General features: G+C 37.5%; 2 protein-coding genes across 11 annotated transcripts in view; both read left to right on the forward strand.

Annotated features, from left to right (window-relative positions):
- The window catches only part of RABGAP1 (RAB GTPase activating protein 1), a 162482-nt gene that overhangs the window by 95689 nt on the left and 55102 nt on the right, over nt 1-11691 (forward strand). The window contains exon 1 of one of the 10 annotated variants that reach the window (XM_081803546.1): nt 46-63. The exons of the other annotated variants lie outside the window; for them this stretch is intronic. Within the exon in view, the coding sequence (XP_081659672.1) occupies nt 61-63 (3 nt within the window). The 5' untranslated portion in view covers nt 46-60. Of the gene's footprint in view, nt 1-45; nt 64-11691 lie in introns of those variants that run through there. 10 annotated transcript variants of the gene reach the window in all.
- GPR21 (G protein-coupled receptor 21) lies at nt 45-5773 on the forward strand. The gene has a single exon (XM_006739482.3). It carries the CDS (start codon nt 45-47, stop codon nt 1092-1094), a length of 1050 nt encoding a protein of 349 aa, XP_006739545.1. The 3' UTR covers nt 1095-5773.

Here is an 11691-nt window from a genome sequence, read left to right on the forward strand (position 1 = left end):
AGCCAAGCGGCAGCATGAAGTGAGAGATCACTCCCGAGCTCAAGATGAACTCTACCTTGGATGGTAATCAGAGCAGCCACCCTTTTTGCCTCTTGACATTTGGCAATTTGGAAACTGTCGATTTTTGCCTTTTGGAAGTATTGATTATTGTCTTTCTCACTGTATTGATTATTTCTGGCAACATCATTGTGATTTTTGTATTTCACTGTGCACCTTTGTTGAACCATCATACTACAAGCTATTTTATTCAGACTATGGCATATGCTGACCTGTTGGTTGGGGTCAGCTGCCTGGTCCCTTCTTTATCACTCCTCCACTACCCCCTTCCAGTGGAGGAGTCTTTGACTTGCCAGGTATTCGGTTTTGTAGTATCTGTTCTGAAGAGTGTCTCCATGGCCTCTCTGGCCTGTATCAGCATCGATAGATATATTGCCATCACTAAACCTTTAACCTATAATACCCTGGTTACGCCTTGGAGACTACGTGTTTGTATTTTCCTGATTTGGCTATATTCCACCCTGGTCTTCCTGCCTTCCTTTTTCCACTGGGGCAAACCTGGATATCATGGAGATGTGTTTCAGTGGTGTGCAGAGTCCTGGCACACCGACCCCTACTTCACCCTCTTCATCGTGGTGATGTTGTATGCCCCGGCAGCCCTTATTGTGTGCTTCACCTATTTCAACATCTTCCGTATCTGCCAACAGCACACAAAGGAGATCAGCGAAAGGCAAGCCCGCTTCAGCAGCCAGAGTGGGGAGACTGGGGAGGTACAGACCTGTCCCGATAAGCGCTATGCCATGGTCCTGTTCCGAATTACTAGTGTGTTTTACATCCTCTGGTTGCCATACATCATCTACTTCTTATTGGAGAGCTCCACTGGCTACAGCAACCGCTTCGCCTCCTTCTTGACCACCTGGCTTGCTATTAGTAACAGTTTCTGCAACTGTGTCATTTATAGTCTCTCCAACAGTGTCTTCCAAAGGGGACTAAAGCGCCTCTCAGGGGCCATGTGTACTTCTTGTGCAAGTGAGACCATAGCTAAGGACCCTTACACAGTTAGGAGCAAAGACCCCCTTAACGGATGTCATATCTGAAGTGGTTCAGACACTGAGTCACTGTGGGGGGTGTGTGTGTGTGTGTGTGTGTTTTTCCTTTTTATCTCTGTATTCCTAGTTCACTAGGAAATCTGGGACAAAATAATTAGACTCTAAGCAATAGCAAACAAATGATCCGTCGAAAATACCTTCTAAGTTTGCAGAAATTATTTTCTAAAAAGTGTTTTGGCATCAGGAGAATCAGGACTGTGAAGGTAAATTGCTCTTGGTTCCAGTTTTTGTAATGTCATGGAAATGACTACATTTTTAAGATTTAAAATAAATAAAGCCATATCTAACACCTCTCTTCAGCGGGCATGACTGAACCTGGGTGTGAAAAGCGTCAGCATTTTTAAAAAGTCATTTTCTTGTCGCTTTTCTGGGTTCTTTCCAGCTGTTTGGGCTGCATATGCAATTGAATTATTTTAATGGGGAATATTAAAAACCAGTGATAAATTAACAGGATATAAAATTTTTCTTTATATATGCCAAAGTAAAACTGTGCTGCAAGTTTCAGCACTGTCATTTAGAAAGCCAAATGTTTTACGTTTTATGTCTTATTCTCATGAGAGAATTCTCAGTACAGTGAATAATGTGAACACCTAAACACTAATTTTAAAATTTTGCAGTGCACCATAAGTGAAGCAAAAGTGCAGTCAAATCATATAATTTTTATGAAAAGTTGAGCTGCTCTCTGTGCCATGCTTCATGGAGATCTAAAGAACTGTGTGCATAGAAAGTGATTGTGTGGTAGTATTTTTGCCCATGCCTTTGTGTATGTGTGTATTGACAATATTTGAATTTAGATTACTCTTTACAGCAAAGTGTGTTTTAATAAGCTGAAAAACAAATGATAGGTTAATTGCTGCCATTTTTTTTATAATGGTGAAAACATATAAAAGTAAATCTTTAGTCTTCTCTTTTTTTTATCCAGAGACTTTTGAAATATAAGACTATCTGGGAGAAAGGTGTCCTAAGCAACTGAATGAGAAAATATACTGTATATTTAACTAATACATTTATAAAATAGAAGGTGATTGAGATGTTATCTTTGTGGTTAAATGGCATCAACAAAGTAGCATCTAATTGTTTTTAAAAGCAATCTTTTTTAGTGTTAAGGAATGCACATTTGAATGAGAGAAGGAGAAGTCCTTTATTGCGCTTCTCTTTCTAGAAAAGAAATCCTTTGATATAACAGTTGTTTACTTAGTCTTTCTTTTTTTTAAGTCAAAGTACTAGCAAAATCTGTAGGATGTTATTACTGTTACTCTAGAATTATCGATAGTGCTGTGTATTTGCATGTACTAGTGATGTTTTCTTCAAGTGATTATCTTTAGAACAAGAAGTTTATTTTTCTAAAAGGAGAGAAGGATTTCCCAGCAGCTCCAAGCATGAGAGTATTTCCTCTGCTTTTCAACTGGTTTTAATGTTTTGGAAGTCTTCAGGAGGACTTATGTGATCTCTCTGCCTTTGGCTAGATGTTATAATCTTAATACAACAATGGTATTCAGTGAGATGGAAGAAACCCAAGGGAAATGGGTTAAAGTGAAGTTTTGAATCCAAGAAAGGACATGGATATTTATAAAACAGGGAGATAGGCTTTGGGTTTTTTGTCATATATTAGAAAACCTACTGCCTCCTTTTAAAATAAAGGGCAGCATTCTTATGATTTTAGGTTTTAGATATCAGTTTGATTTTAACCTCAAATGTGTGTTCTACTTCAACTGCTTAATTTTAAGTGAATCAGTATTACATAAACATTGAAATTTCACATTCTGAATTCTTCCCAAAAACTTGCTTGCTCTTTATATTTACTGTTAGAAAATTTGATTCCAAGCTGTTTCAATATTTAGAACTCATTGAAATTGCAAGTTATTTTAACAATGAGTGGCTCTGTTAAATTGCCATTTGAATTGGAAAACCTTTTCCCTTGGATTCTGAAAAATGGTTCTGTACATTTCTCCTTTATTTACATGGCACAGATCTAAAAGAACCAAAATTCCCTTTTCATACATGTTGGGGAATGTAACCTGTTCAGATTTGCAGTTTGCTTGTGAGTTTTTAGTTTAGCAAAGATTAGAATCTTAAAGATTATTTTTTGTAGAAAACTGATGTTAAATCAGTGGATTTTTAGGTTTGGGGGTTTTGAGCCCTTTTAATTTTTTCCTGCAGTGGAGTTCCATCTTGTGAGAAAAGAGAAAACTCTTTGGGAAAGATCTTATGGAAATTTTATGGAAAAGAGAAAATATCTGTTTGATTCTCTGGAAGTGGGCTAATCAAGCTGATCTTTTAATGACTCAAAAGATAACTCTTTCAATAAGAGCTTTTGTTAACAGATTTTTACATTTTTTTGTCCTAGTACCAAATTTAGATGTTATTAGAAATATTTTTTTCACATTAAAATCTCTGTCAATGTCTCAACCTAAAACTAAAGTAGAAACTAAGTACGTATAATAATTTTAAAGAAAAATTCCCCCACTCCCCCAGCTGATACTTGTTTAATATCAGATGTCTTTCCAGTTTATATTGTCTTCATTGGACTATAGAAAGTCTGCGTTTTCTTCCACTTACCAGTTCTTTTCTCACATTCATTGTCTTTACTGTTTTTTAATTTTTATTTTCTTATGTTTGTGCATGTTGGGGGAGAGGGGATGAGCCTGGATATAATCATTCAATCATCGGTGGCTAGGAGCATATTCTGTGTGATACATCTGGACAGTTTGTATTTAAATAACCTTTTCATCCTGGCATGTTTAGTGCAACATTTGATGACGTTTGGTTTAAATACCAATCTGGCTAGTTCAGAATGAAAAAATATATATATTTTTAGATTCAGTTACCTTGGGCTTTGGCAAGACAGTGCATTTAACTATATATGGTATATGACTGATATCAGAGGAAGCATAAGCTTTTGGTGATTGTGTTGAAATTATTTCATAGTAAATGTTCAAATAAGACAATACTAATTATTATATTTGTAAATTGTACGTTTTTATACAGTGATTTCAGAGAAGATGTGTTTTTTTTCCTCTTAGAACAGAAAAGCAGTTACAAAAGGACAAGTGGTCTACTTTAATGAAAGAACTGTCTTACACCAGAAAGGATATTTAAATTGTTCATGGATCTACCGACTCCCAAATTCCATTTTGGAAAGGGTTTTCTTTAAGCGTTATTGCTTGATGAATTTCTTTTTGAGCCTTTTTAAGGGCTTTTCCTTTTTACTTGAATAATGGTCTCAGTATTTTAAGGATTGGGAAAACTTGAATTTTTGTACTATAAATGCATTGTCCACTCTTTGAACTTGAAATTAAAGCAACAGGGTTACAAGTTCCCAGATGGTAGAGTGGTTTCTGGGAGTGTGTCCTCAGCCTTTCAGGTTTGATTCAAAAATCTGCACAGTGGCTTTGTAGGAAATGTTTTAATTTCGCTTTGTGTTTTTGTATCATAGAAGACTTGTGAAATAAATTATTGGTAAACCAGAATTTATTGTTATATGAGCAGATTATGGGAAGATTAAGGATGGGAGAATTGTGGCATTTATGATTTTTTAAAGTCTTCACAAATCGTTCTCTGTGTTTTTGTGTAATTTTTCCATTTCAAGTTGAAGGAAACCTAATTATTTTATATTAAATGTACATATTATTAACATATTTTGCACATCTTGGCATTATTCTAGACATTTCTTATAGCTGCAAATGAGTCATTAGGCTTTTCTTCAAAATTTGGGTGACGAGGGCGCCATGATATGATTAAAATGAACTTTGAACTGAGAATAAAAAAATCTAGGTTTCTGTTTCAAATTAACTAGTTTTGTAAGGGCAAATCACTTCTCTAAGCACTTAATTTCTTCTATAAAAGGAGATAATCTCATCCCTCATAGGGTTACTTTGACAATTGAATTAGATATGGGTGTAAAAATACTTTGTAATACATGAAGTGCTTTGCAATAAAAACAAGTACTGTTATTTGTATCTACCATGGTTTCACATCTAAGGAAGCCCTACATAATGATTTGGTGTCCCCCCCACATTAAGGTCTTAGAAGCTCAGTGTGGGGTTAGCAATTCCATGCTTTTTAGCAATCCCAAATTTGGGAAGAGAGGCATGATAAACCCTCACCTTTCTAAAATGACAGTAGCATTAAATTCAACATAAAACAGTTTTCATTTACTTCCTTTACTTGTCTGTAAAGTCTCTAAAGGCAGGAACAGTGTAGTGTCTCTTCATATCTTTATCCCTAAAATCTAACATGGGACCTGGCTCAGAGCAGGAGTTCTGGTCAACTTTACGGAATTAATGAATGATTCTTTCTTATTTTTTATTTAATTATTATTTATTATTTATTCTTTCTTATTTCTTATTTACATCTAGTCACTATTATTATTACTTCTGGTGATTATAGAACAGTGATGTTCAAAAGGTGGGCCAGAGCCTATAAGCAGTCTTTTCTTTGCTCAAGGCTATTCTTGACTCTAAATGATAAAAGGTATCTTTGTAGTACCAGGAGACTAGTGTGGGAATGTGCGGTTCTTTGTATGCCAGGTAACTTTACTCCTGGAAACCCGGTAGCCTGGGCCAAGGGAACTTCAGGCAGTGCTCTCAAACTGTCAGTTTCTCCCAGCCTGGATAAGGAATATGTATTTGGATCACATCACCTTCTTGACTCTGAATCCAGATAAGGTAGCCCGTAAAAATCAGTCACAGGAAAGAGGAGGTATAGCCTAGCTTGGTGACTAATTCTGCGGTTTTGCTTTGTCGTTCAGTCTTAACCACTTTTCTAGTTTTGTCTTCTTTTCTTAACATGCTATCAGTCACATATTCAGAGGGATGTGCTTTAGGTGATACTGCTTGGAAGGTGTGGATAATTCTATTACACAATAACAGTGGCTTTAGGGAAAGTTTAAGAAACAGTCAAGAAGCCCTTATGTAGCAATCTCTACTATATCCCAGTCATTGCAGCTAACTGGCAGGGTTATAAAGAAGGATCACATGATTCCTTTCTTGTAGAAAAGTCTGCATATTTTAAATAATCAGTTTTCTTGTCCCTCTGTGCTCCCAAAATGCTCTCAGCCAGCCTTAAATCTTCTAAGCAGGAGATAAGAGGAGTCCAGTCTGGGGACTGATATTTGAGGGCTCCCAAACCGTCATAATGCCTGCCCAATTCACTTTAAGTTGATGCCTGTTAGTCAACAAATCCCACTATGCATACAGAGCTTTCAATTAGCCTGTTTACTCCTCTTTTACAGTTAGCCAAAGATCACTGGTCTTTTGAGAAAGGCATCTCACATAATACATAGGCCCAAAACAAACAAAAATCAGAGGACATAGAAACAGTACAAGTCACAAAACTTTTAAAAGTAAATCCAGTATATTTTCCAAAATATATTTTCAGAGAAGCTTTTGCACCCATTAAAAGAGAATAGGATGCCATAAAAAAAAAAAAATGAACAGAAAGAGAATAAGAAAGAGTTCTTGAGATTTAAAGTATAATCAGATATTTTTTTTTTAATAATCAGATATTTTTTAAATCAGAAAAGTTGGAAGATAAAATTGAAGTAGGCCAGGGCGCCTGGGTGGCTCAGTCGTTAAGCGTCTGCCTTCGGCTTAGGTCACGATCCCAGGGTCCTGGGACTGAGTCCCACATTGGGCTCCCTGCTCCACGGGAAGCCTGCTTCTCCCTCTCCCACTCCCGCTGCTTGTGTTCCTGCTCTCACTATCTCTGTCTCTGTCAAATAAATAAATAAAATCTTAAAAAAAAAAAAAAATTGAAGTAGGCCAGATAGTGAAACAAAAGACAGTAACATGGGTAACAACAAGACAGAGACTCAATAAAGGAGGCCTAATATCTGGCTAACATGATTTTCAGAAACAGAATAGAGGGGGAAAATGAGGAAATTCTCAGAGAAATATCGGAAGAAAAATTTCCAGAACTGAAGGATATGAGTTTCCATAATGAAAAGGACCAGGTTGGTGTATTAAAAAGATTTTATGATGGCAAATCATAAAATTTCAGAACACTGGGGATAAAGGAAAATCTTAAAGGCTTCTTGGTCTGGAGTAGGGATGGGAGAGTGGGAACATACTAAGTACAGAGATCTGAATAGCACTGGACTTTCTGCCACATTGAAGCAAGGAGATAACAGGGAATAACTTCAAATTTTGAAGAAGTGATTTTTGTGTTTTTTTTTTTTTTTTAAAGATTTTATTTATTTATCTGACAGAGAGAGAGAGAACAAGTAGGCAGAGACAGGCAGAGGGAGAGGGAGAAGCAGGCTGCCCGCTGAGCAGGGAGCCCGATGCGGGGCTCGACCCCAGCACCCTGGGATCATGACCTGAGCCGAAGGCAGACACTTAACCGGCTGAGCCACCCAAGCGCCCCATGATTTTTAACCTAGAATTTTATGCCCAAACTTTCATTCAAATGTGAGAGTAAAATAAACCCATTTTGAGATATGCAGGGTCTCAAAAATATTTACCTGCCTTACATCCTTTCTCAGTGAGTTACTGAAGGATATGCTTCCCCAGAATGATGGTTGAAATCAAAAAAGTGGAAGATCGAGAACCCAGGAAGTGGGGACTCCCAACACAGGACAGAGGGGAAGAGAATTCCCTTGGTGATGGAGAAGAAAAGCCATGGGATATCAGCTGTGCAGCAGACCTAGAATGCAACTCGTCCAAATTGGAGCAGAAGGAAGGAGGGCACTAGGAAGTATGTCTCTAGGAAAAAATAACTGAGAGGAATTTACAGTTTTTATTTTATTTTTTATTTATTGAGAGAGAGAGAGGTGTATTTGGAGAGGGGGAGAGAGAGAATCCTAAACTGGTTCCATGCCCAGTGCAGAGCCTAGTGAGGGGCTTGATCTCAACTCTGAGATCATGACCTGAGCTGAAATCAAGAGTCAGACGCTTAGCTGACTGAACTGCCCAGACACCCCAGGAATTTACAATTCTGTCAGATTTGTTGGGAAAGAATTGGTGATAGATATACATAGAATACTGAGGAGAAAAATGGAGCAATTAGTAACTGCAGACAAAATGGAAAATTAATGAAAAAAGGAAGTCTTGTTATGATATACTCTGTGATTCATTTATGAACAATATTGATTTAACTAACAATTGTAGCAAAATTACATTGAGAGTCCAGGGAAGGAAAGTAAGTGTGTGTGGCAGGTGGGTGAGGTTGGTGACTATAACAGAAGTACAGTATCATCTCCCATACTAGAGAGTCTGGAAAAAAAACAAAAAAACAAACCCCCCCCCCCCCAGAAAATAGCAATTTAAGTGTTATATTTAGAAATAGGAAGAAGAAAAACAGCCAAAAAAAGAAGGAAAGAAAGAAATGGTTGCCTCTGGGGAGCAGGGAGCAGAGTGGGAGGAGTGAGGGGTCTAGGGTCTGCTATTTTTCTTTGTAAGCTTTGTACTGTGACCTTTCCAACTAGGTAGGTGTATTATTTTTATAAAAAGCATGAACCACATTTAGGAAAAGGCAAATAAATTTCAGCAGAAGCAGAGGGAGACCAGAAAGCATGGGTTTAGAACATACTACTAAAGTAGAAAATGAGAACCTAATAGCACTCTGTTATCTTTGGTCCTATATAGAGCAATTTCCTATTCATCATTTCCTCTCATCCTCCTAGGAAGACAGCCAAAAGGGATATTTTCCCTCTTTTACAATTGTGGAAGCCTGGTTTGGGGACTGGAAGACCTTTTTGATTCCAGTTTGCTACATCATGATGCTGCATAGGTATCTGTTTGGGTCTTTTTAGGTTTTTTAATTTTGTTTTTTACCAAGGGAAGACAGCAGACCAGAAAGCATCTTCTTTGACATCCTGGGAAGGATATCATGAAAACAAACAAGCGTGTGTGTGTGTGTGTGTGTGTGTGTGAGTGAGAGAGAGAGAGAGAGAGACACGAGTATATGTATAATGGTGTACAGGTATCTATAGTACAAGACCTGGCAATTTGCCATGATGAGTGGAATGCAAAGTACCATGCGGTATTCATAGGTAAGGAGATGTGTGTTAGGTGAATTTCCTTAGAAGGCAGTATATGGGAAAAGTTCTGGGCTAGGTTCTGGGAAAGGTAAGCTCTCTATAGTGTTATCTCTGCCCACCCCTTAAATAAGATTGCCGTAAGTATCCAGCTGGGCCAGAGTTTGAGGAACCCAAAAGATCTATAGACAAAAGACTAATAAAGTGACCTATAATTATCAAAGCAACATATGACACAAGAGTGCCCTTTGCAGAGTAAAAGCACATCTTTATGTTAAATTACCATGATTGAAATCACTTAATGAAAGATTTATTAGTTTGTTACAAAATGATTGTATTGGCTTTGAGCAAAATACAAAAGTAAGAGTCTTTTCAAAGTGAAACTTTAAATTCTATGTCTATCAGCTTTTAATAAATACTTGTTGAATTAGTAAGATAATATTTTGGGGAGAAAGCAGAAGGTACAGCATTAAACAGCATGATTTATTTCTGAATTTTCTTCCAGAAAGACTGGGGAAATCCCCACTGCCAAAACCATTTATTTATAGCTAGACCAAAAAAAAAAAAATTAAGGCCATTTGTGGGTCTCTGTCTTCATTGGCCCCTGGGGAGCAGAATCTGACTCAAAAGGCTTTTTCATTTTTAAAAGTTCTTTTTCTTCATGACATGATATTTGTAGTAATTGAAACCCTTCCTACTTAGATTATGTTAGCATCATGAATCGTTAACATCATTGTACTGAAGATGTGTGTTGTAGCCTACAGAGCACTGGAAATGAAGTTAAAACAGAATTTAGGTACTAGTTCTGGCAATTTATTAGGTAATCTGAATCTGTCTGAACTTCAGAAGGATACTCATATTTGAGTAATGATGATGCCAACATTAAAGGAGTTGGTTTAAGATTAGATACATGTTACATTAATGTAAAGCTCTTTACGTTATGACTGTGATTACTTTGTGCTCTTGGATCACTTTTCTCCTAAGATAAAGAGGAAAGTAGTGAAAAGAGCATGGATTTTGGAATCTCTGGCCCTTGGTTCTCTACTCTGTAAAATGGGCTTATGCCCCTTCATTAGAATTATTGTGAAATTCAGATACTGTACATTTTAAGTATGTAGAATTGTGCATGGTGGCATCAAAGAAACTCAGTAAAAGATTGCTGCTATTATTTCTTTGTCATACAGAGGTCAGAATCTCCCAGTAACCTCCAGGGCCTGCCACCAATTGGCATATACTCAGAGGAAACTCCTGGGTGAATGTGGAGTGGCCCACCCTTCTTGCAAGGCTCATAAACCCCTCAAGTATTGCCATAATGATTTGCTCCATCAATACATTGATGTTTTATGTATTTTGTCCTGCTTTTATAGTATGTTCTGCAGAAGGATTACTCCTATACAATTCTTAGACATTAAGGTACATATATTTAGATGTACTTCACCAAGGAACAAGTCATTGAGGCTTAGAGTAAGAGCTTTAATAGGTTAGAGGTAGAAAGGAAATTTGGGACTGCAGTGGTGAAGAGGTATCCCTTTCATTGAAATTCAAAAATGAGTTGTATTAGGAAAAAATAAAGTCATGGCAAGGGGAGTTTTAAGCTTCAAAGCTCTGAATAAAGAGGGCTCATTTATACACTTAAGAAATAGACCAAGTAATATGTAGTGATTAAAAGTATGTGCTTGAGATGCAAACAGACTTGGGTTTGAATTCTAGCCCTGCCACTTAATAGCTGTGACCTACTACGACAAGGTACATAATCCCTCTTAGTCTCTGTTGCCTAATAGCACTATTTTATGCAAGTATTAGGATTAAACGAGCGAATGCATGTGAAGCTCTTGACCCATAGTAAGCATTCAGTACATGTTAACAGGTGCTGCTGTCTTCCTTGTGTGCATAGAGCAGCATGGATGAACCAGAGGCTTCAAGTTGAGGTGTAATGCAGAGTAAGGTCAGAAGGATAAATTGAGACTACCTAGTTTGGAATAAATGGCTAAGGGATTTGATTTTAATTAGGAATTGGAGATGCACTTAAGATTTTTGAGTAGGTAAATAACATAATATAGAATCCTAAAGTGACAGGGCTAGAAGACCCCTTAGAGGTTGCAGTCTAGACCCTTCCTTCACAGATGGGGAAAGGGAGACCCAAAGGGTGACTTAATTAGTTGCAGAACTGGGACTCAAATCCAGCCAGGTCTTATACCTCCCTTAGACTCAATCATACCACCAAAATAAGTCCAAAGGATTGTTCAACATTTGTCAAGTGCTTAGAAAATGGGTGTTGCTAGCAGGGTTGGGAAAAAAGGAAACTATTCAGATTTTGATGTGTTATTAAATAAAAATAGTCTTTCCATTGGTACTTCCAACCAAACCAATTAAGATTTGAAAAATCTTAGTTAGAAAGTTCCGTTGATCGGGCGCCTGGGTGGCTCAGTCGGTTAAGCGACTGCCTTCGGCTCAGGTCATGATCCTGGAGTCCCGGGATCGAGTCCCACATCGGGCTCCCTGCTCTGCGGGGAGCCTGCTTCTCCCTCTCCCCCTCCCCCTGCTTGTGTTCCCTCTCTCGCTGTGTCTCTCTCTGTCAAATAAATAAATAAAATCTTTAAAAAAAAA

Source organism: Leptonychotes weddellii, chromosome 14, assembly GCF_054177405.1.
Source record: "Leptonychotes weddellii isolate Sample4059 chromosome 14, ASM5417740v2, whole genome shotgun sequence".
Classification (NCBI taxonomy): domain Eukaryota; kingdom Metazoa; phylum Chordata; class Mammalia; order Carnivora; family Phocidae; genus Leptonychotes; species Leptonychotes weddellii.